Source organism: Haliotis asinina, chromosome 5 (assembly GCF_037392515.1).
Source record: "Haliotis asinina isolate JCU_RB_2024 chromosome 5, JCU_Hal_asi_v2, whole genome shotgun sequence".
Lineage (NCBI taxonomy): Eukaryota > Metazoa > Mollusca > Gastropoda > Lepetellida > Haliotidae > Haliotis > Haliotis asinina.
The window spans coordinates 13,714,728-13,739,662 of record NC_090284.1 but is presented as its reverse complement, the minus strand read 5'-3'; the positions used below and the strand labels follow the sequence as shown (position 1 = coordinate 13,739,662).

The 24,935-nt window shown below is 40.5% G+C and overlaps 1 protein-coding gene across 3 annotated transcripts in view; it reads left to right on the top strand.

The window, feature by feature from the left end:
• LOC137283386 (myocardin-related transcription factor B-like) overlaps positions 1-24,624 on the top strand; it is an 87,956-nt gene extending 63,332 nt beyond the window's left edge. For 2 of the 3 annotated variants that reach the window (XM_067814847.1, XM_067814846.1), the window contains 7 exons: positions 478-533; positions 9,882-9,957; positions 12,796-12,957; positions 16,185-18,264; positions 19,506-19,653; positions 20,648-20,768; positions 21,508-24,624. In XM_067814847.1, coding sequence (XP_067670948.1) covers positions 478-533; positions 9,882-9,957; positions 12,796-12,957; positions 16,185-18,264; positions 19,506-19,653; positions 20,648-20,768; positions 21,508-22,304 — 3,440 coding nt within the window. In that variant the 3' untranslated portion in view covers positions 22,305-24,624. The remainder of the gene's footprint in view (positions 1-477; positions 534-9,881; positions 9,958-12,795; positions 12,958-16,184; positions 18,265-19,505; positions 19,654-20,647; positions 20,769-21,507) is intronic. The other variant, XM_067814848.1, reaches the window with a different exon arrangement.
• The last annotated feature ends 311 nt before the right edge of the window (positions 24,625-24,935 follow it).

The following is a 24,935-nucleotide window of genomic DNA, read 5'->3' as shown; positions in this document are numbered from 1 at the left end:
TTCCCCACGTGGGTATAATGTGTGACTGATTCAATGTTGTGCTACAGTTGTGGTAAGGGTGTCTGATATTAATTACGCATTAGACAAAGACAGTAATGCTTGTGCTTATTTAATATCGTGCACCATGGCTATGACAAGTGCCATTATAAATTACATGTGGTAAGAAGTCAACAGTGAGAGTGTCACATAAAAATTACTTGTTTCAAAGGTTTTGATGAGGACACCCATTTATTCCAGGCTGTACAAAGGCTGTTATGAACATTATTCAATGGCTATTATGAGAATGACCCATTTTAATTATCCAAATGAAAGCTATGTTAAAAGTGCCAAGTTTGTAACATTTCATGTGACTACTAAATAAGAGAGATGCTTTCAAACTGAAGGTTGTACAAAGTCGACAGTCAGCGTAACAGTTTCGAGTTCCATGTCCAAAGGCTATAGATGGCATGGTGACTTAAACTGTACTTTGTGTTACAGCTCTGAAAACACCTCCTGCATATGCTGAACAGAGGAAGCAGTTGGAAAGGGCAAAGGTAAGCTTTAGTATTAATCAGGAAGTGTCCAACATGCACACACACAAGCAGCTGATGAGGCATGGAAGTATACACGCTGTCACCCACATTCTCATGCACTAGAACACTGACTGAAGTCAAAGCTGTATTAAATACATTAACTGGTACTGCCAACTCAGTTTAGTGCAGTGAAGCCTGAACCTGTCACCTGTATGGGATGGGAAGGGAATGGTGCCCATAAAGTTTTCAAGAGGCTTGTATGTTTGTATTGATACAGCTAGCAGGAAATTAGCGTGGCACACGTCAAGGTGATAAGTATCTCATATCGTTCTTGAAACTAGCCTAGAAAAAAATATTTATGGAAATAGAAACTCACTTACTTGAAATTCATTCCTTTAATCCCTCTTTCCTGACTACAGGAAAACATTACCATGGAAACAGACAGTTGCACAGGTGCTGTGATGAAATGCAGCTGCATTAACCCTTTTTCCTGACAGCATACTTGTGGGACTGCCACATGGGCATAGTCAGCACATGGAGTGTCAAGTCAGTGCACATAGACACTAACATGAACAGGTTGGGGTGGCAGTGTGGTCTTTATTCAGGGCTATAAGTGCTCAGATGGAGACTGCAACATTCATGCTGTAAGATAAACAAACACAGAGAGCATTGAGGCCATGCTTGCAGATAGTAATGTGACCATCAGAGACATGTCTACTTCTACCTGAATCCCTGGTTTCTTCTTCGGGGAACACAGAGTCAGTGCTCTAAGATAAATAAGCTGGTCTGCATTCTTTTAAACACACTTGTGGCATCAAATTTGCATCTGCTCTGAAGAGGCCAATTTGGATGGCACTGTAGAGCTACTTGTATCTTAGACTGTGTTTGAAGGTGGCAGTGTGAGCCTAACCCACTCACAGCTGTATAATGTCAACACTGGTTGTTTTAACCAGGGATTCTTGTTTACGGCACTCAATGGAAAGATGGGCCCTAAATGTTGAATAATGTTCACTGGTGTTTGTTTATTGAGCTTGTCCATATTGCTTTGTGATGACAGATAACTTTAATATCTTTGCTAGATCTGGTGGAATATGACTGATGTGATATCACAACAAATATGGCTACCTGTGAAAACATGGCTCATACACAAACATCCACACAATACAAAGGCCGGTTTGTTAGGATATGGTTCATCTTCTTCGCCTTCTGATTTACTATCGCTGGCTATCATCATTGGACATGCCACCTGGTGGACTGCTTGGTGAGGGAGGCTTGTCCAGATGGCATTTACAAATACTTCTGACAAGAAATACTTAGATCCCTGATTATGTCAGTGGGAGTAATATTTTCTGGCATAGCAGAGAGGAAAGGTCATAAAATATTGCTGAATGATATTTTTGATAAAATTTGATCTCTTCCATGTCCATTTGTTCTCTGTATATGTTCAAGAAGCAATGGAGAAATGTAATGATCTCATTCGTTGATATCAAATAGGCAGTTTGATTCTTGATTCTTCTCCCAGTCATCAAATTTGTTAGATTTCTTCGACTTGTTAAAGTATAATGTATCCCTCTATAATTTTCACGGTGATCAATAGTTGTGTCAGTTTGGGTTGCTGAAAATGGTCAAAGGGGTGGGGGGGTAATCAAGTGGTTAAGTGTTTGCTTGTCATGTATAAGACATGGGTTTGACTCCCCACATGGATACAAGGTGTGAAGCCCATTTCTGGTGTCCCCTTCTGTGATGTTGCCAGAATATTGTTGAAAGCTGATTAAAACCATTCTCAGTCATGCAGATTTGTATTTTAGCCTTGGAAGTTACCCATAGGAGTAGTGTGGTAGATTGATGGTTGAAACGTTAGCTAGTCACGCGGAAGACCAAGTTTCATACTACAGTTACCTACAGTTATGACAGCCACTAAGGGACCGCTCTCTTCAAAACATGAACCATTGGCCTACCCAGGACTTTCTTATATACAGGCTGCCATGATATAGCTTGAATGTTCCTGTTACTGGGCCAAGGATGCCCTCTAAGATTACAAAATGCATGTTCCTGTGGCAAGGATACCCTCTAAGATTACAAAATGCATGTTCCTGTGGCAAGGATACCCTCTAAGATTACAAAATGCATGTTACTGTGACAAAGATACCCTCTAAGATTACAAAATGCATGTTACTGTGGCAAAGATACCCTCTAAGATTACAAAATGCTTGTTCCTGTGGCAAGGATAGCCTCTAAGATTACAAAATGCATGTTACTGGACCAAGGATACCCTCTAAGATTACAAAATGCATGTCACTGGACCAAGGATACCCTCTAAGATTACAAAATGCATGTTACTGGACCAAGGATACCCTCTAAGATTACAAAATGCATGTTACTGGGAATGTGTCACAAAATTAGGGCATCTTTAATCAATGGATACATCCTCATTGGCTTCGTTTAAGCTGGTATTAATTTAGGAAGTGCATGCACTCATGTAATTGCATAATAGAGATAATTTGCTGATGATCCAGCATGTGAACAAGGTAGACAGTCCCACCAGGGGTTGTAGTAATGGAGTTTACATACCAAGACACTGCCTCCTTGGGTTCACACTGTTAATTAGCTGGCGGGACTTCTCTGTGTACAACAACCTTTAATAAATGATCGTTGAGCCTTTGAACTTGACACACCCACCTTCCGTGTGCTTCTTCTTCGGTCACTGTTTTTCAGCAGTGAGGAATTGCAGGAACTATTTGTTTGGAGATCTGGTGCCAGTCAGTGATTTCGGTGATTACTCGGCCAACTACTGGTTAACTATCTGAACTGGAATCTCAACCTATCTGGGGATCTCTAAGTGTAACAGCTGTCCATCGTCCATGTCTTGTTTGTATGTAGTCAAAGATTATTTTTTCTTCAGTAAATGTGTTTATTGACTATAAACGAGATAGTAGAGTGTCAAGAGAGATCTCAGTCTCTCTCCAAGTTTGATATGGTTTTATCAAAGTTAGAGTAGACAAGAAATCTGTTTTTGAAATGTGTGACTAACAAGTTATCATTACAGTGTTGTAAGGTGTTTCGAGAGGCGACCAACTCACTCTCACAATTATGGTAATGCTTTTATAATTCAATTCCATGCTAGTGATCAGTGAAATTATGCAGCAGGTGGATCCTGCAGCGAAAGTCAGAACTTAGTCTGCGATGTTCTCCAGAACACACGGAACTAACTGCGGCTGTTATGTGGCATGCAAGTGGAAGATAACAAATTGTTTTTGGCATTAGTTCAGCATGTGCCAGAAGTACAGACATTATTTTAAGTGAATGTAGAGATTTCCAACCATAATGCTACTTGACTTTGGCAAGGGTGAAAGGTGATGTATTAAATACATTTCCTGGTTCTACTCAAGATTGGCATTCTATACATACACACTTGAAGGTGAAAACATGGTCGATGCTTTTTGGAGAGGGGAATAGTTGTCATAAGTAATGGATGGGCAATTCTGTCCATGTATTTTTCATAGTGCAGACATGTTTTCCATATCTATTTACCTCCTTTATGACCTTGATCTCCACGTTGCCTTGAAAATCTGAAAATTGTTTATTTTATGTTGCTTTAGCATTCAAGCATGACTTTAGAAATTATTCAAATCCAATTAAGCTGTGGTTAATTAGAGGTAACTAATTACTTTCACATGCCTTCTTACCTGCCAACATTTAACTTTAACAAGATTGTTTTTCAAGACCTTGACTGCATTTTACAGGTAATAGAAAGTTTCAAATACCAATTAATCTTTGAGGTTTTCAAACTTACAAACCTTCCGAAAAATAAAGATAAATAATAAAATTTATGATTGGAATAACAGGAAACATGTTTTGAGTTTTTGTTTAATTAGTTTGAAAGTTAGGGTGCAATACAGAGAATGGTTAGTTTCCCTAAAGCTAAGTTAATTGGTTTCCCAATTCGTCTCGTGCTGGTGGTGGTGTAGCCTAGTAGTTAAACCATTCACTTGTCATGGCGAAGAGATGGGTTCGATTCCCCACATGAGTACAATGTGTGAAGCCCATTTCTGATGTTCTCTGTAATGATATTGGTGACAGATTGCTAAAATGGCACAAAACCATACTCATTCAGTCACTCACTTTCACATGCTTGTAGTATGAGACGATATTTGGATTCATGGTCACAGTGTCCTGGCATATGACATTACTGTCCTGTATGATTTTGTCTTGGTTTTACTGCCCAAGCCTTGACTGTGGACAGACTGATAAGATGGTTAAGTGATCAACAACATTCACAGTTGTACTGTAGTCACTTGGTCACTTTCACTTGGTGAAACATAATGGGTAAGGCATTCAATTTGGGTTCAAGTCCTCACATGGGTGCATTGTGGGAAACCATTTCTAGTGTAATCCGCCCTCAAATTGGTGATATTACTCTCTCAGTTCAGATAGTTTTTGTGGTTGGGATAGAACATTAAAGAGGAAGGATGAAATGCTTTAATTTGGATTCAGTGCTCCTTCCAACCAGGGGCTGTGGGTTACCCTAGTGGTTGGAGTGTTAGCTTGTCACACCAAAGCCCACGGTTCTGGTGTCTAGGCTGAGATGTTTGCTGGAATATTTCTTAAAGTGACCTAAAACCACCCACTCACTCAGGGATTGGGAAAGAGAACTTTGACAAATGGGCCATTTTCAGGACTATTAGCCATTTTCCGAATTTTGAATGGATTACTGCCCTAGTATCAGTAGTAAACTACCAAATTTTAATGGGCCATTTTTCAGTCTAATGTGCAAAATTGGCCCATGGCCCCTGCCTTTCCTATCCCTGTTCATTCACTCACTCACTCTCTTACTGAAGTAGTCCTTTCAGGTTTTCATCTGTAATCCATTACTTTGAGATTCCTGAAAATGCAGGATTGTCCGATCAGGTATTGCAGCTACAAAAAACTCATTCACAGGCTATGATGTATGTTCAGAACAAATAATATGCCTGTCTAACCCTGAGTACGAAGACATGCTTCTGTAGCATGGTGGTAGTTATGCATGAAAGTGAGGGAAGGTTTGCCAGAATTAGATGCTGCACAGAATGACATTAACTGATAGTAGTTTCAAGGGTCAGTTATAGGCCATTGACCTTATAACCTGGCCATGATGGAGGAAAACATGTTGAGAACATAGGGTGGAAGTTATGTGTTTTGTTAATAAGAACTGACTTGTTTTTTAAACAACTGAAACCTGTTACTTTTCTTACATGATTTGTGACTGACATTGAGCATTTTCCAACTCATTTCTTCTAAACCTAAGTTAAAATCTATTCTAATGCTACTTGAGCCATGCCTTTCATGAACCTTGCAGTGTAGTTAAACATGTAAGTGTTTCGAAATGGTCTGGATGTTGCCATGGAGATGATTCCAATTTGAAAAAAAAATATGTGTGAATCAGACCAATGCCCTACTAAATGTGAATCAGACCAATGCTGTAGGGCGTGAGAATCAGACCAATGCCTCACTATATGTGAATCAGACCAATGCCTCACTATATGTGAATCAGACCAATGCCTCACTATATGTGAATCAGACCAATGCTGTAGGGCGTGAGAATCAGACCAATGCCTCACTATATGTGAATCAGACCAATGCCTCACTATATGTGAATCAGACCAATGCCTCACTATATGTGAATCAGACCAATGCCTCACTATATGTGAATCAGACCAATGCTCTAGGGCGTGAGAATCAGACCAATGCCTCACTATATGTGAATCAGACCAATGCCTCACTATATGTGAATCAGACCAATGCTCTAGGGCGTGAGAATCAGACCAATGCTCTAGGGCGTGAGAATCAGACCAATGCTCTAGGGCGTGAGAATCAGACCAATGCTCTAGGGCGTGAGAATCAGACCAATGCTCTAGGGCGTGAGAATCAGACCAATGCTCTAGGGCGTGAGAATCAGACCAATGCCTCACTATATGTGAATCAGACCAATGCCTCACTATATGTGAATCAGACCAATGCCTCACTATATGTGAATCAGACCAATGCTGTAGGGCGTGAGAATCAGACCAATGCCTCACTATATGTGAATCAGACCAATGCCTCACTATATGTGAATCAGACCAATGCTGTAGGGCGTGAGAATCAGACCAATGCCTCACTATATGTGAATCAGACCAATGCCTCACTATATGTGAATCAGACCAATGCTCTAGGGCGTGAGAATCAGACCAATGCTCTAGGGCGTGAGAATCAGACCAATGCTCTAGGGCGTGAGAATCAGACCAATGCCTCACTATATGTGAATCAGACCAATGCCTCACTATATGTGAATCAGACCAATGCTCTAGGGCGTGAGAATCAGACCAATGCTCTAGGGCGTGAGAATCAGACCAATGCCCACTACTGTTAAGGCCAAATAAAAAAAATGTTGTTCCAGTTACACGTCTCTAAAATTTAGGGTAGGTAGTATTTGTACATTATTTTTCACACTTTTTTAGAAATACTGTTTATTCAATCAAGCATGAGGCCATCATTTCAGTTTTCACTCGTCAGAATGGCTAATGTTTGTCAGTGTTGAGGAAAAAAAACAGTGGGTATCTGAAAGCTTATTTTATTCATACCACTGCCAAATTGGGTCATCACAAGAACAGAAGGATCGGTCAGGTAATCAGAACTGCAACATTACTTTTGAGGCATAAACAGACCAGTGCCCTACTACATGTTAATCAGAGAATTGCCCAAGGACATGTGAATCAGAGCTGTTGTACATCTATATCTATACAGTCATCCTGTACCCCTGACTGTGCTCTCTGCAGACAAAATGGAAATCTTTCTGTGCTTTACAAATATTTACACTTGTTAATGCATCATTCTTTTTTTTTTCCGCTTAAGTTTTTACATAGGTTAAAAAACACCATTACGTATTTTTGATACAATGTAAATATCCATGAAGTAAATCTAATACTTACTAGGAGTAAGCTTGGTATGATACTATCACAACGGTATGCTCATGTTACACATATGCTGGAAACATGGACCCAAGGGCTCTCTGATGCGATATGTTTTAACCCTCCTGATTTGTTTAGAAATTAGGTGCATGTTTATCCAAGAATAATTTTGAACGATCTGTATTTGTGTAGGCAGATGTTTTGCATTGCCAGAGCATGTGGTCATGAGTCAAACACTCAGATAGCTTGACCTGCCTCTAGAAGAAACTAAAGCAGTTCTTATGGAAGCACTTCAACTCTTGATTATCTAGACATAAACTGTCATTTGAAGAGTCCCAATGAGATTGTGTGGAAGCAGGGAAGAATATCACTGCCATCATGTAATGTTATGAGATGTAACATCGCACACGTTGCTGCCACTTGCATTCCAAATGTATTTTTCAAGTGTCGGTTTCAAGTTTTTGATATTTATCTCTTGAATAGAGCTACACACCTGAAGAAGATTTTAAACTGGTTAATGTTGAACCCATGTGGGTTTGAAGTGTTCCTATGCTTGACATGGCTAACATGGTTTTGTGAAGCATGCACGATAAATCCCATTGGAGTCCAGTGAGTAGCATCTCATCTGGAATGAGTGTTGCAGTACTGGTGAGATTGGATGGGACTTGCCCCAAGGGATGTCTCACTCTCCCCCTGCTCTACAGCGATGTATTTGTCTATAAGGTTACATCACGCCTAAACCTGAAGCAGCTGATGCCATGTTGCTATCAGGGTTAATTTCTCAAACCGGCTAAATGTTCTGTGACTGACAGAAGTCGAATACAGATACCAATACAGGACCAACTGTTTGAGCTCCCTGAGGCCAAGCAAGCAGGCAGAGTCATGGTTTGCCAGTGTAGCAGAGAGGGTCTGGTACCTTTGCCTCCCAGGTGGAACAACTGTGCGTCTCTACTGGTTGCAGTAGTGGTGGTGGAAATACTGTTGGAGGAGAGCTTGTATCCCTGTCCTCAGGTGTAACAATGCGCAAAATTACTGGTTGCAGCAATGGCTGGGCTGAATGTGCTATCAGAGTATAGCCTGTACCGCTGTGCCCAGGTCTTTGCTGGTTGAAGCAATGGGCCGGCTGGATGTACTATTAGAGTATAGCCTGTATTGCTGTCCCCAGGTGTAGGTCTTTGCTGGTTGAAGCAATGAGTGGGCTGGATGTACTATTAGAGTATAGCCTGTATTGCTGTCCCCAGGTGTAGGTCTTTGCTGGTTGAAGCAATGAGTGGGCTGGATGTGCTATCAGAGTATAGCCTGTATCGCTGTCCCCAGGTGTCGGTCTTTGCTGGTTGAAGGAATGGGTGGTCTGGATGTGCTGTCAAAGAGTATTGCTAAAAGCAGCGAACAACTTAACTCACTTATGCGGTGTTAATGTAGGCAGTGTTATATGAGTGATATAGGATTGGGTGTGATGTGGATAGGACGTTGTAGAATGGAGAGGTTGAAATGGAGGAGGGAGATGAAATTGAAATTGGTAAAGCCATAGGTACAAGGCCATGGTTTTTAAACACTGCTAAAATGCAAAGAGAAATATGTGGCTACCATACAACACAAAAATAACACAACAGTAATCTTGCACTTTGTTTTGTCTGGTGACTTCCATCAAGGATGTCAAGCACAGCAGACAGGGGACAAGTATAGAATCTATAATGATTGAATGTAAACAACATCAAACCAGTTATCACTAATTAAGTGTCAGCTTTATCTGTGTAATTAGTTCCAGGTTGTTGGCACACATACTATCTCCCTATGTCCCAGTGGGTGGCAGAACACTGCATGTGTAAGACTGCTCTCTCCAGGGTGTATAGACTCGCGCCAGTCTACCAATACATATAACATTGATAGAAACAAGCCATTCCTTTTTAATAGAGTAGGTGCCCTACTGAGATGGGTGGTTGTGGTTGTTGAACCTGAAGAAATTTAGACTTGTTTCATTTTTGGCTTTAACATTGCAGAAAGTCCTCTGCAGACGGGAAAATAATGTGGTTCAGGGTGTGTGAGGAAGACTTCAGCTTGAACAGCATCTGCTCTGACTTTTCTTTAATGTACTCGGGCATCTTTCTTAAGATATACCATTTTTAAAAAAGTAGGAAATGTAGGATTGGCAAGATTGAAGAAATGCAAATTAAGAAGGAGGAAGCATGATGGAGAGAAATTAAGGGAAATGTTATATCTGTATGGATATGTATATATATTATTTTTTCTCATATGTATTGGCATATGTGTTATGCTGGCAAAATTGTATATCCCCAACTTTTTTGGAAAGGTATATTTAGTTTACATTAATTGAAAGCCAAGAGTTATTATAATAATTCTCAGTTGTTTTCAAAATTGTTGTGTTTTAAGCTGATATATGTTGAAGTGTATGAACTAATGTTTTCGCAACTGTTGTTTTCAGACTGGAGACCTATTGAAACACAAAATCCAGTCTCGCCCTGACCGACAGTCGCTTGTCCAACAACACATTCTAGAAGGTGGGTTCAGTCTTCATCATATGTTTATATCATACTTCTTTAGCCTTTATCCAGATTTGATGTTTATCCCAATTTGAAGGAATGTTGCGTGTGTATTACAAGTAAATGCAATTCCTCATGGACCAGATATATTTTAAAAGATTTTGTCATAGACCTGATTTACAAAAGCAATCTTGCCATTAAAACTTTTCTCATGATATACTTTGACATCTGATTGTCCCAACACTGTTGATACTCTCATGCTTTGAGACACTCTTCATGCAGTTTGTCCTATGCTGATAACAGCAATGTTACAATACTGCTGTGATTATGCTTCAACTTCAACAAATACTTACAACAGTCAAGTTTCTAAAACACTGATTATATTCATGTCTTTACCTGCGCTTAATATGGTTGGAACATGCCTATAATTTTATATATGACACCTGTGATGCTAAGCAAATGACTTTTCTCAAATTTTGGAATATGCTTTCAATATTTGGAATGTTAAGATATGGCCTTACGTTAGCTTATACTTACGATAGCTGTAATGTTAAGCTTGATTAAAACCTTACATCACTTATGGTTACATCACTGATTGTGAAGACTGATTAAAACCATACATTAGTAAGTACTTACAATAGTCGGTATGTTAAGATTGATTATAGCCTTACATTAACTTATACTTACATCACTGAATGTTAAGACTTATTGAAGGCAATCATTAACATATACTTATGATAGTCAAAATGTTGAGCCTGGTTATGGTTTTATGTTACGATGCACTTGGTATGGTTATTTCCTATCGTTATTGCTATAATTATACATTAACATGTACTTACATTAGCTGGAATGTTAGTTTGATTGTAGCCCTACAATAGCAGATGTTTAGGCTAGTCACAGTGTAATAATTGTGATTACAGGTTAAGTGGGTGATATGATGGGTTTTTAAGTCATATTCAAGATAGTCTCACTCACATACGACTTGCATGCTTGTGTAGCTGCTTTTGCTGGTCCAGACATTGATCTTTTAATGCTAGGTCATTGAGACACCATGCTGCGGTCTGATGTAGGCTACCTAACTCATTGAGACACATTATGCTGAACATCGTCCAGAGCAGGTTTAGTCCCCATAATCCTGAATGTCAAGCAGAGTAACAGCAAGTGTTAACAGCAAGTCTTGACATGACCTTAAACCACTGACCCTTCTGTCTGTGGGCAGACAACTCTATCCTCAGAGTCAGTTCTGTTGTGATGGTTGTACTTGAATACATGCTTATAAGAGGGTAGTGTTGGTCAAACCCATCCTTGCTGTCTCAGTTTGTTGCTTCCTCATTGTGGATAGATGAAGAAATTGGCTAGAGACATGTAGCGTTATAACAATACTGTGTTGCAGGACTTGTATTGTGGTACACAGTTACAAAACTGTATGGGATGAATATGTCTTACTTTGAAAGCGCGAATCAATGTACCGAAAATGTTCAAAGTTAAATTTTGAAAGTATTCAGAATTCATGTATGACACAGATTATACCTTAGTGTATCAATTCACCCCAGTATGTCTTGATTAGTCAGCAAAATTTGGTGAGACAGCCTATTGGTGGATCTTTTCACTTGCCATGCTGAAAGTCCTAAGTCTTACTGCAGTTCTCAGAGTAATATTGCTTGTTATTTGCCAGTCATGACCTAAAAGGCAAACTCCTCTTTCTAATTCTGCACGACTAAGCATGTGATGAAAGTGGTATACATTTATTGGGTTTTGTTAGGGTTTTTTTTGAGGAAAAAACAAAAAAATTCAAAGCAAGTCTGGACAACAAAGTGTATTTCTTTAAATATCAGTTTTTGCCTCTTGTATCTTTGGCATATTGGCCAAGAAAACACCAAAACAAGGAATGTGTGCATGATGTCTTGACATAAACACATTGTTTCCAAGGCTGTATATTAACTCTGTGTTTTTACTGCATGATATTTTTTTCTTGTGTGGGATATATGATAGTTTGAAATTGGCTTTCTGTTTAATTAAGCCCTTATTATTGCTTGTCATGCAGAAGTAATATCTTTATAAAGTTCTAATGTCCTGTCATTTCAATTCTTTGACGATGATACAGTTTTCTTCAAATTGCATTGGCCTCTGACATTTTTAATGAACAGCTTTAGCCCACATTTCTCAAAGCAGTCTTAGTGGTACAGTTGTCATGAGTTGGCAGGCGTTGGGTAGCCAAGTAGTTAAAGTGTTATCTTGTTAAAGGCCTGGGTTCAATTCCCCACATGAGTATAGTTTGTGACGCCCATATTTTATGCCATGATATGGCTGGGATATTGCCAAAAGCTGTGTAGAACCATACTCAGCCATATTTATGTTAAGATTACTTTTTGGTGCCTGTTCCACAAACCTATCTTATGATCAACTTAATGAGTTATGATTGTCTTAGCACTAAGATTGCTTTGTAGAACATTGCCCTGTGCAGTATGTGAATTCTTTCAAGCATGGCTGAAATGAATATGAAAAATATTTTTTTTAACAAAGTAAAGTATTCATGAGTGCTTGTTTGCATGTATTTTTATATTAACATTTCAACTCCAGTGAAAACCAAATAGTAAGCACTGCTGCCAGTATTAGATGGCATTCATTAACATATTTTCAGGCAGAACAATTTCTAACAGCTTGTCAAAAAATTAAAACAAATGTTTGCCAACTTTTTTGCACTCACTAACTTTGTATTAACCAGTAACTGTTAACTATGTGAGAAATGCATTATTTTCTATTTTTCAAATTCTGTTTGAAAAATGAAATTTGAATGTTTTCTCCAATTTGGTTTTCATGTGTGGTATTATACTAACTGGATTCCTTATTTTCCAGACACTAAAATTGACCCATCGTTGCATGAGAGACAGAGATTGCTTAAAAAAGCTCGTCTGACTGATGGCCTCAACACCAAACTTGCCAATCGACCAGGGCCATTGGAACTGGTAGAAGGGAACATATTGAAAACAAGCGATGAGCTTGTGGAAGCCATTAAAGGTACCACAATCTAGGCTCCAAGCTTGCATAACTTATAGCACATGTTTCTGACAAATACCACATACGTGGTTATGCAGTTGAACGTGACGGAAACCTTCCCGAAATAATTCTTTTATGTTTACTCATCTTGATAGCTGATTTCATGGTCAGTTTTCCAAAATTTGGCTTTGTGATTCCTGTTGATGAAAAAGTTGTTTTCAGTAAGTGTTGGCCCAGGTGTAAAGGTTTACATTACAACTTGAGGCAGTGCACGGACATGCAGTCACACATGAGGAAAGTGGTGGTGTGCATTTTGGTGTTCATTTGTTGGCTTGCTTTGCTCATTACATTGGTGGGAGTAAGTGCTATCCAGGGCCTTATTTCACAAAGCTATAGTAGCACTATGACTGTTGTAAGTCTGTGTTACAGTATGGGCAGTACGACAGTCATGTCACTGTGATTGCTTTGTGAAACGAGGCCCTGAATGTCAGGGTTCTGATTGGGCGCTGCCTTTGATTATCTTGTTTCATTCTTCAACCAGTGAAACTGCAGTTTACACATCTTCATAGAACAAGATTGTTGATGATTTTTCTGAAGATTAAGTGTAGGTTGCATTAGGTTAAATGTTTTACAATTCTATTAGGTCTATATATTCTGTTCTATCATGAACTGTTCATTATTTGTCTTGCGTGTGACCTTCAAATGTAGAAGTACAATATTGCAGCACTTTGCCACCAGGACAAAAATATTCCTATTTTTGCAGATGTTTTCAGACTTTATTATCTGCATTAGATTTGTTTTGTAACCCCTTCAGCGAATGTCTACAATTTCCAGATTCTGACACAAACTGTAGGATGCGGTAACATTTACCTATAATGTGTTGCTGACATTTCCACTTTATAAAGTGCAAAAGAACACAACAGGAATAGCAGGTGCCATTAAAAAACAACAATAGGCAACCAGATCCAGTTTATGTGAGTTCTAGTTAAAGGATTATTTATTCAAGTACAGATAAGTAGCTTTATCAGACTGGATGGGCTCATCCATGTTGAGGGTCACACAGGCCATTTGGGAACAAGGAAAACAGGAGATGGTATCCCACAGGTGCTATGGCGGATAATTGCTCAGTAGACACCTAATGGTGGATAACGATGGTGTGCCTCTGCCCGATTGGGCAAATGTTTCTGCACTTGGTTGGAATGGGGATGTGTAATTCTGTGTGTTACCTGAGTCTGTGTATTCATCTCCAACTGTTTCTAACCCTGGGTTCGGTACTTCTTACGTGTTTGTTGTTGATGACTCATGTTGTAAATCAGGGAATAATAATGAACACACACACTTGTCATACCTCTGAGATATAGGCTGTTTATTTGTGTAATTATACATCAAATGATGTGTATAATGGTTTGATGCAAAGGGGAATTTAGTTTATTTTGAACAAAACGTATCAGCCCACAGAAAAATGTGTTTGTAAATGGTGCCGAGCTGTGATGATACTGTTGAAAGCAGTGTCAGAAAATAGCATGTTATCAAAACAGAGATGGGTTTTATCATGGTATGTATGTTAGGTTGTGTCTGTTGATGCATGAAGGTGACTGGTGTGCTTGCTATGAGCTGTAGACATATCAATAAGGCAGGAAATCGGGACATGCCAAGGGGTGAAGAGGCAACAGGGCAGGATCGACAATCTGGACCTTAATGGCAAAGCTGTATGCTACATGGCAGGAGAGGGAACTTTGGACATGTCTGAAGGGCTTGAGGCAATATATTGCCGAATTGGAAATCTGGGAAATGTTACAAGGGCTGTAGACAACACAAGGTAGAATTGGGGGTGTAGGACATTAGTTGAGCTACTGTAGGCAACATGGCAGGGTTGGGAACATTGGACATGTCAGAAGGGCTGAAGACAACACTAAGCAGAATAGGGGGACTAGGACATTAGCTGAGCTGCTCAATGCCACATATTAGGGTAAGGTACTTCAGAAGGGCTGAAGGCAACACAACAGGATTGGGTACTTTGACTTTGGGTTAGGTACTGTAGGATAGGGAACCTGAGCACGTGAGAGCTTTGAAGGCAACACATTCCAGATAGGGAACCTGTCAGCTGCAGATAGTTAAAATTATCAGGCAGGTTTTCATGCCAGATACAGTGAATTTAAGGATGTCTATTTTGTTGTAATCTGCAGTCAGCATCTTGTTGTCATGAGGCTTCCATTTATCCATGTCATGTATTGGGACCACCATTAATTCAAGCCAAGGATACTCACCACCACTTACCATCACTCTAGTGAGTTGTGACTGTTGAAGTGACATCCCATGTGATGAAAAACAAGGAACCGATAGGTAGAGGCATTTCTAGATAAGATGTATTTCGTTACCAAGTGTCGTTGGATTTTGTTTAGAGTCAACTGAAGGAGTTTATTCAGCTTCTGCATTAGAACACATCTGCGCACTCAACTTGTTGCTCTACATACCAACACCAGTGGTAGGGTTATCAGCAGGTCTCTGATATAATGGCTAGACTTACTGCAGAGGTTGTTAATGAGCAGATCATCTTTTCAATTTTGGAAGAGATAGGCTTGATGTTTATGCACTGCTAGCTATGACAAGGAAAAACTGCTAACTATCTCTGAATTTTGTTGGTGCCTGTTATCAGAGTTGTAAAGATAATCTTATCTTTCCTGCCACACCAGTTTAATGTTTTGTCAGAATGAACCAGGTAACTGCATTCTTACAGGCCGACACAAGACTAGATATTTCTTCTTTCAACACTCAGTACCGAAATATTTACATTTTATGTAGAATAGTTCAGTTTTCTTCAAATTTAGTATAATTTCAAAAGGCTAAGAACATGAAAGAATAAATAATTTTACTGTCGTTGAAATAGCAATTGGCTACATGCCAAATTCCTGGCAGCCACTTGTCTTATCATGGCTGCATAATTGAAATACCTGTTTGTATTTATTAGATTGCAATTTTAGCTCATTATGTGGAGTTTACTATCATACCATGCCCTCTTTATGAGTAACATCAGGTGTTCTATTTCTATTTAGACAGATTTAGTATGTCACACTCTTCAGATCAGCCTAGGACGAAAATTTGTTCTTCTGTGTATGATTTTAAAGAAATTTGTAACAGTGTCTGTATTCATCATATACTAATGTATATTTCATCATAACCACTTGCATATATTGTATAGCTGTGTATGTGTTGAACGTTTTATACTCACATTTATTATCATATTACAGATGGATCAATTGCCTTCAATAAGACACGGGAGAATGAGGATATCCTCATGCAACCCCAGCACTTCCTGTTTGACGAAGAGAGCATCAGTGATGGAGCACCATCGCCCCCTCAGGATGACTCCAGCTTCTCGGACATCAGCAGTCCCAATTCCATGCCCCCTCCCCCTCCTGAACTCCCGGTCTCCATGCAGAAGAGTCCGCCACCACCACCTATCATCACCAAGGTTTCATCTAGTGTGTTGAGCAGCCACCCAGTTACATCACCCAAAAATGGGAATTCCAGCAGCAATGGCAACAATAAATCAAGACCAAAGAAATCCAAGCCAAAGACTGCACCTAAAGCTAAAGTTATCAAATTCCATGAATACAAGGGTCCACCGAACGTTGTTAAGAACCAACAGAGTTCGCAACAGAACAACAACAATGAAACTCCTTACCACGTCATGCTGCAGCAGCAGCAGCTGTTCCTTCAATGGCAGCTTGAGTTCCAGCAGAAGAACCTGCCATTCCTCCTGCCATCACAGAAGCTTGGTGAAGGGCAGCTCCCTCCTGCCTCTGTAGGACTCCAGCCTCAAGGCAATCCCCCAAACAGCATGGTAGTCACAGCACCGATGGTGTCCACTGTTCCCAAGACAGAGACAACTCAAGCTGTCATCCATGCTCCTACTGCCCTCCAAACACAACAGCCACAACAGCCACAGATTAAACAAGAAATCATTCAACAACAAGCTTCCCCACAACCACCATCACCGGTTGTGCAATCCCATCCTCCTCCAAATAGACATTCAAGCAGTAAATCAGCTGCCATCAATGCTGTGGCTGCCTCCCATCCTAAACTGACAGGAAACCTAGAAGAGTTAAAGGTTGCTGACTTAAAAGCAGAGCTGAAGAAGAGGAACTTGCCTGTGTCTGGTTCTAAACCACAGCTCATTGAGAGGTTAAAACCATACACAGAAGTCGCTCCAGTGGCTGTCTCACCTGCTCCAGTAGCAGTAAGTCCAGCCAATTCACCAAAACCAACTGTGACAATATCCCTTCAGAGTCCAACTCCTCAGGACACAAATGTGGTTTCTCCACCACCCATACAGACTGTGAATGCCATTCTGAGTGTCCAGTCAGTAACATCCAATGAAGAAACTAGTATTAACAACTCTCCACCGACCTCACCATTAATGATGGAAAGTGTCCTGACTCCGCTGTCTCCTGATTCAATGGAAGTGTCCAGTGCTGGTGTGACATTAAGCCAGTTAAAAAGTCAGCACAGCTCCAATCATAATTCAGTACCTATGTCTGTGGACCACCAGTCTCGACCACCATCAGTGGTGTCAGCAATGTCCACTGAGGTTGCAATGGATGTTGACCAGGCACCAGGTGAATCCGGTCAGAGTATTAACACTATTACCACTCTCAGTCCTACAGTTCAAATGCAGATCCAACAGGCACAGCTTCAACAGTTGCAGAAAACCCAAGTACAGCTTCAGCAACTGCAACAGCTTCAACAGCTGCAGCAGATACAGCAGGCACAGTGCCCGTCTCAGTCTCAGCAGCAGGTGACCCAGGAGGACATCCTGAGACAGCAACAGAAGCACATAGAGGAGCTGCAGAGGCAGCTGCAGGAGTCACAGATCCGACTCCAGCTTCAACAGCTGCAACAGGCTCATCTCCAACATCAAAATCAGCAGCTGCTGCAACAGTCCGTGGTACAGTCTACTGCTGCAACACCGATGATGAACACCATACAGATCAGCATAGCTGGCAACAACAAGCCTCCTCAGTTGCAGACTACTGCAGCCAAACCCATTCATATTCCAGCTCAACTGCTGCAGAATGCACAGACCATCCAGACGTCAACCAATCAAGCTGTTCCTGCTGTCATAGTTACAAATAGTGCTGAGAAGAAGCATGTTATACCGGACTTCCTTAAGACTTCTTTAAATGAAAGTCTGAATATGGGTACGAGTAAGCCCAAAACATCTGTTGCTACTGCACCTGCCTGTGTTCAGCAACCCTTTATCTTCACAGCGTCTCCAGTCAAATCATCTAGTGCTGCTGTGCCTCCTAATGGGGTAACTCACACAAGGTGAGTGGTCATCTCTGAAAGGAATTGTGTACTGACCAGGGTGTGTGTCTTTGTAGTTTAATCCTGTACTCCAGATATAGATAATTCTGGATCAGACCATCCAGTGATTGGTGTAAAGATAACAATGCAGTCTGTGCCAAAGGTTTTTGAGTCTATGTACTCTTAGATCTCAGCATATTTTCAGCAGATAATACTTTCATGAACTGAGCTTACTTGACCAATTACATTATTACTTGTCTCTTGCTATGGAGTAGTGATGATCTACATTGTCAGAGTAAGATTGATAGTCAACCAACATTCAACCTAGCCTGACCACCTGACCCATTAAGCCATCTCTTGTAAGTAGCATGGAATTCTGGTGACTTATTCTACCATGTACCAGGGGTGTAATCGTATAGAGCAGTCATATTGTGATATGACACAAAGTGCAGATTATACTTTTGACCTTTAACGTATCTAGTCGTTGTGGGTATTCTTTAGCAAAAGAGTTCCTTTGGATAAGCATTCTCTTCAGTATATGTGTTGTATGAGATGACTAAGGACCATCTGATGGTTACAATGTGTGATCTAACTGATTGTGTGTAATTCCCTGAACGCATAGAAGGCATGTTTGCCAGGTCAATACTTACAGGTCACTGTGATATAACCTGGAATATTGCCCATTGTGTTGTAAAATAATGTTCATTTGCTCTCTGCTGGGCTTCAAGGAAATGATTGCACCATTTCCGAGCTGGTTCTAGATATCATTTAGTCATCAAACAGCTTTTATTAAACAGTGTAGTCGTCTTTGGAATTAAGATCACACCAGTATTTAAATCTTATTGCCTCCTTGAATTGATTCAGATACAAGAAGAGCACTACATGGACTCCCATGATACTCGTCCTAGCTTGTTGTTCAATAGAAAAAACATTTGGTATTTTGTTGAAATCTGGAATTTGTTATTTTCTTAAATTAAGGGGTATTTTAAGATTTTATGTTGAGATACCATTCAGTGCAGTAGTATACAACTAGGCATTAAAACTTTTCCTGTTTTTTTTTTAATCCTGAAATACCAGTCAATTCTTCCAAATCGTAACGTATTAGTTTTCACATGAGTAAAAATATATAAATTTATTTCGATTTTTTGCTGCTGACTTGGGGCCAGATATCGGGTTCTTGGCAGTTCTAGGTCCTGTAGAGGTAATTTTGTTTTTTCTGTATTGAGGTCATGTTATTTTATGTTTGTGTATTGATTCCTCAGCATTGCTGGTCGCAACTCCCTGCCCAGCTCTCCACTGGATAGCCAGAAGGTGATCACACGGAGTGCCTCCAACCCGTTCTTCTCTGTCCCCATGAAGGAGCCTCCCAAGTACGATGACGCCATCAAACAAATGCATAATCCACCACAGGTATGTAGTCAGGTTGGAGTTTCTTTCACATAGATGACATTTACTGTCCAGGATTTAGGTTTTCTACATTTACTGATTGGTTGGTTGGTTTGTTGTTTAATGCCACAGTCAGCAATGTCTGAGCTCTATGACAACGGTCTATAAATAATTATGTCTGGACCAGACAACCAAGTGATCAACAGCATGAGCATTTATCTACACAATTAAGATATGATGACATGTCAACCGAGTGAGCAAGCCTGACCACCTGATCCCATTACTTGCCTCTTTAATGAAAACCAGTTCTAACCAAAGATTTTGAGATAACCGAGATATAAAATATGTTATAAGTATACGTATACCCATGTCAAGGTGGTATTGCATATGATATCATGTAAGTGGAAGGTTCTTTTTAGGAGATAAACATCATGTGTTGGCCAATTTCCGGGTGTTATTGAGTATTTGAAGCACGGGAATATTTCATTTGAAACCTCCGGCGGCCAATTTCCGGGTGTTATTGAGTATTTGAAGCACGGGAATGCATTTGGAACCGACAGCGTCAGCCGGAGGTTTCAAATGAAATATTCCCGTGCTTCAAATACTCAATAACACCCGGAAATTGGCCAACACATGATGTTTATCGACATTGTGAACACAAAAGTAAACCAAAGGGGTTTTAGTGTCTGCACTCGTTTACATCGAATACGGACACAGCAGTGAAGTGTCATCAGCTGGCCGTTTCAGCTGGTTCTCATGGTAGCATCTGGAGTTGCTCATTTGTGACGTCATTCTAACTTTACGTCACAATATGATTTGAATGACGTCACCACTGTTGATGACACAACAAAACAATTGTTTACGTGTCAATACGCCGTGAATAGTCTTTCAGTTTCCGGGAATCTAATACCATTTAATCATGTTTTTCAACCAATCAGATTACAGAACACAGTAACTTTTGGTTTACAATGTATGAAGGAATCAAAGTTTAACAATCAGTCGATCTGCTTCTTTGTAGTCAAATGCTGCGATATCCCAGTCTGACCGTGGATCGTCTCCGAACCCACCTGACCCGACAACAGTGTCACACAAGAGTCCTATGATGGACGATGTTCTAGAGATTCTTATAAGGCATGGAGGTAGGTTCATGTAGGTGTCCTCTGGTATAAACTTATGCTTAGGCTGATGGCAGGCTTTCAGAGGATGCAGAAATGTGCTTGGAATAGATATGAAGAAGAGATCTTAAAGGACTGTGGGATGGCCCAACAGTGCCTGCTCATCATGCTGAACACCTGGGTTCAAATCCCCTTGTGGTAGACTGCCTCCATGGTGTAGTTGTTAGTGCACCTTCCTGAAGAGTGAAAAGATTGCAGGTCAGATCCCCAGTCGTGTCATTTCAAAAGACGTTGAAAATGGCACTTATTGTCCCCTGCCTGGTACTCGGCATTAATGGGTACAACAAGTACAGGTCAGCTCGGAGTCAGTATAATGAGTCTGAGTGTTGTATTCATGCTTAACTGCGGTATGGTATCTCATTGAGCTAAACCAGCTTAAGTCTGGGCTAGTACAAGCAGCCACACATACACACACATGCACATCATATGAGCTAAATGAATTGAAGTATGACGTTAACCTAAGGCACTTCACCTCACCCACATGCAAACAATGTGCGCAGCCCATTTCTGGTGTTAAATGACATGATATTGTTGGAATATAGCAGAAGGTGGGGCATAAACTGCTCATGTAAAGTTCACTTCACTAGCACATTGTATTTTGGTGTGAAGGACACTTGAAGTTAGTAACTGGGGTTTCAGTCAGTCATTACAAATATTGTTGAATTTCTAATTATTTGCACGGTCATTGTCTCGATTGTTCCAGACCTGCCTCCAAGTGCAGCTACAGAACCCCTGTCGACACCGAAGACCACAGAGGCCATGACACTGCCCAGTGTAACATCATCATCTTCCTCTACGTCTCTCCCAGTCAACTCTGCGCAGAGCTCCAGTGGCTTGATGTTCTCTAAAGGAGATGCCATCATGACAAACACTGCCACAAGCACTGTGACTGTCAACTCCTTGGGATCTGCACACGATGTGCCGATTCCCGTGATAAAGAACATCAAGAAAGAAGCACCAGATTTGGTTGCCCCAGTAGTTGTGACTTCCCCTCTGCCACCCTGCCCAGCAGACACTAACACAGAACTGCTTGATCTCACAGAAATGTTGTCTGCTGGTGAATTAGGGGGAATGGATTGGACAAGTGACCATAATTTCTCTGGTCTGGATTTGACAGACCCAACGCCGGTCTCTCTGGACACCAGGTTGACCAATAGTGACGCCAGTCTCCTCAGTGTGCCTACTAGTTGTGCTCAAAAAACAGGCAGCACTCACGGGTCTGAGCCCGACTTGGCGTCCCTAGGACTGAATGACAATGAAGGCAACAGCAACATGCAGATAGACGTTTCAGATTGGCTGGATGTTATTGTCCCGAGCACTGGGCTGACTCCACTCAGCACCAATGCCCCAGTATCATTCTCATCCGATCCTATCCTAACTCCCAAGACACAACAAGAAGTGTTAGACCTGTTTAACTTTGACGAAGCAGACTTCAGCACTCCTACAGATTCTCACTGTGGTTTGAACTGGGAGAAACTGGCAGAACCAAGCTCAAGTTAGTGGTCGTGAGTGCTGCTGCTGCTGCTGCTGCTGCTGCTGCTGCTGCTGTTGCTGCTGTGAATGCTGATACCAGCCTGAGGGCTGCTGTGACCAGATAATGCCGATTACTTCTATTGGACCAAGTGCCTCCTCAGCACGTAGGTGGACTGCCCGACTGACAAACTAGAGCCAGTACACCTCAAGTGTAGGATGCGTCTAGATCTAGACAGCCCAGTGACTAGGAACTGCCAAAAGATGATGTTTGTGATATCGGCTCTCACTGTGTGTTGTAGGGCTGCTACAGCTAATAGTCTTCACACTCTTATACCACATGTATTACAAATGTACTTCCTAACAGGTTTTGTCTATGCCTCTTATGGTTGCCCATGGTTTACTAAAACACAGCGTGTCCCTTACGTACTTCTTGACTTTATGGCAGTTTGGTTCACTGTTAATTGGGTCCATCAAACGGAATGTTGTTATTTTTTGGTATTTTGCATATATATATATATGTGCTGTAGACATGTTCGTTCATCGTGAGCAGTGGTCGTCACTGAAACTGTGCTGTTGTCATCAGTCAGTCATCTGCCTCTGTAACAAAGCATTCCATTCGTACTTCACTCTCCCTCTGTGTGAACTGACATGCACAAAGTAGAAGTCAGGGCTGGACAATGTCACTGTCATCAACCTGCGGGGACCATGTAGGAAAAATCACACTAAGCTTTATCACACAGACAGGAGGGCCTTGATATGGCAGCAACGCTGGTTCAGATTTCATCAAGAGTAGTTTGGCCACCACCTCATATTAAGCATTATGAAAACCCAATAATGGTGAAAGAGATTTTGAAGCACATGCTTCTCCTAGTTTCTTCTTTCTTATCATATCATGTAGATCTCGTTGAGTCCAAGACTCCAAACAAGCATTTCCTTCTGTGGCTTTGTTACCTGTCACAACCGACAGCAGTAGTACTATCAGTCAATCATTTCCAAGCATATTGTCATAGCATTAATTGTTCAAGTTGCTGGTTTGAGGATACATCCAGACTATGCTTCAGATATCACACCATACTTATCAAATCAAATTATTAAGTTATAAACTTTTGTAAACCAGAATAATCTTAGCATAGTAAGTCCATAAGATTCTAAGTGAAGACTTGTCATCAGATGAATATAGTCACATTACTCCTTCCCTTTTGCCCCCATACATTCCTGAAATGGACTCTTCTACCACTGTTAGGCAGATGCCTTTAAGGGCAGTTAGGGGTGTTACCAGTACACTATGTCCATCATCGGTGCAATTCTAACATTCCCCAACCAGCATTGTCACTAGCTGCAGCATCTTCTACTTTGTGCATCAGCCATCATACTATTATCCATTGTCACATGGAAGAAGCTACACAGCTGTACATGTTTGTCATGCATATCATGATCGTCATCACAAAGCCTGTAAGCTGTACATCACGTCGAATCACCCATTCACAACTCACTGGAATCTTAACTTGTTTGTGGCCAGTCAGTGCTCAAAACTATCAATTCCATTTAAATGAACTTTTTCTGGTTCTATTTTCTTTATCAGTATTTGTCCATAATTATGGCCCTGGCCTAAAAACATAATAATGATCCTAACATAGATTTTATACTATATTCAGTCATATCAGTCAATTATCAATGTATGTGGCATAACATCACAATATAAATATGACATGATGTAAACCTTGATATTTATAAGTTTTAATGTCAGAAATATTGTTTGGTCATTATGACGTTTCCAGAAGTCGTGTTTCTTGAATTTTTTCTTTCATCTTTTGGGAGAAAGACAACATATTTTGAGGATAAATATTACTTTTAAGTATGACTGTCACAGATCATTCATCTCATTGCCTGTTGCTGTGATAAACAGATGTGTGGTTGTTATATTCTGTATCCAGCCACTACTATGTAGTGCTGGTCATTGATGTTATGCCATGTAAAACCTTGTTGCCAAGGTAGTATACTACTCAAAACTAGTTAAAGAAACTGTACATCAAAAAAAGTATCATACCATGTCTGTATTTATGCTCCGTGCTGTAACGGATGTGCTACAGACATGGCCTATGTGATGTTTAAATCTGTTTGATGTACCTTGCAGTTGCTGTACAGTATCTGTATAATTATACCAAACCATGTGTAGAGCACACCAAAGCAATGTCGTTAGGCCTGGCTGTCCTTATTTTGTAATAATTTTTGTCACAAATCAGAGTCTGGTTATGCTCTACTGAAGAGCAAATGAAATGCAGGTTTTGAAAAATGCCTAATAAGTGTTCATATTTATGTCCTCTGTTTAAAAACTTGACAAAAAAAACGAGTTACATTTCTTTTGCTGTTCAGTATATCAGTCTATGTTCATTGTGTACAGTGCACTATCTAATTCAAAGTGGCATAGGACTGACTAAAAATTCCAAATTAGACAGCAGTCCAAGTTTCACACAAATTTCTTGTATCCATGCCTGAGGGCTCGGACTGTAAGTTCAGTCCAGTTTGTACAGCAGTCCAAGAAAGACAGAGTCCAAGTTGGACAAAGTGCACTGTAGTTACTAGAGAACGTACTGTTCTTGAGGATGGTTAATGCCTTGCAAGCTCAAGGATTATTGGTTACTGTTTACTCTCATTTTC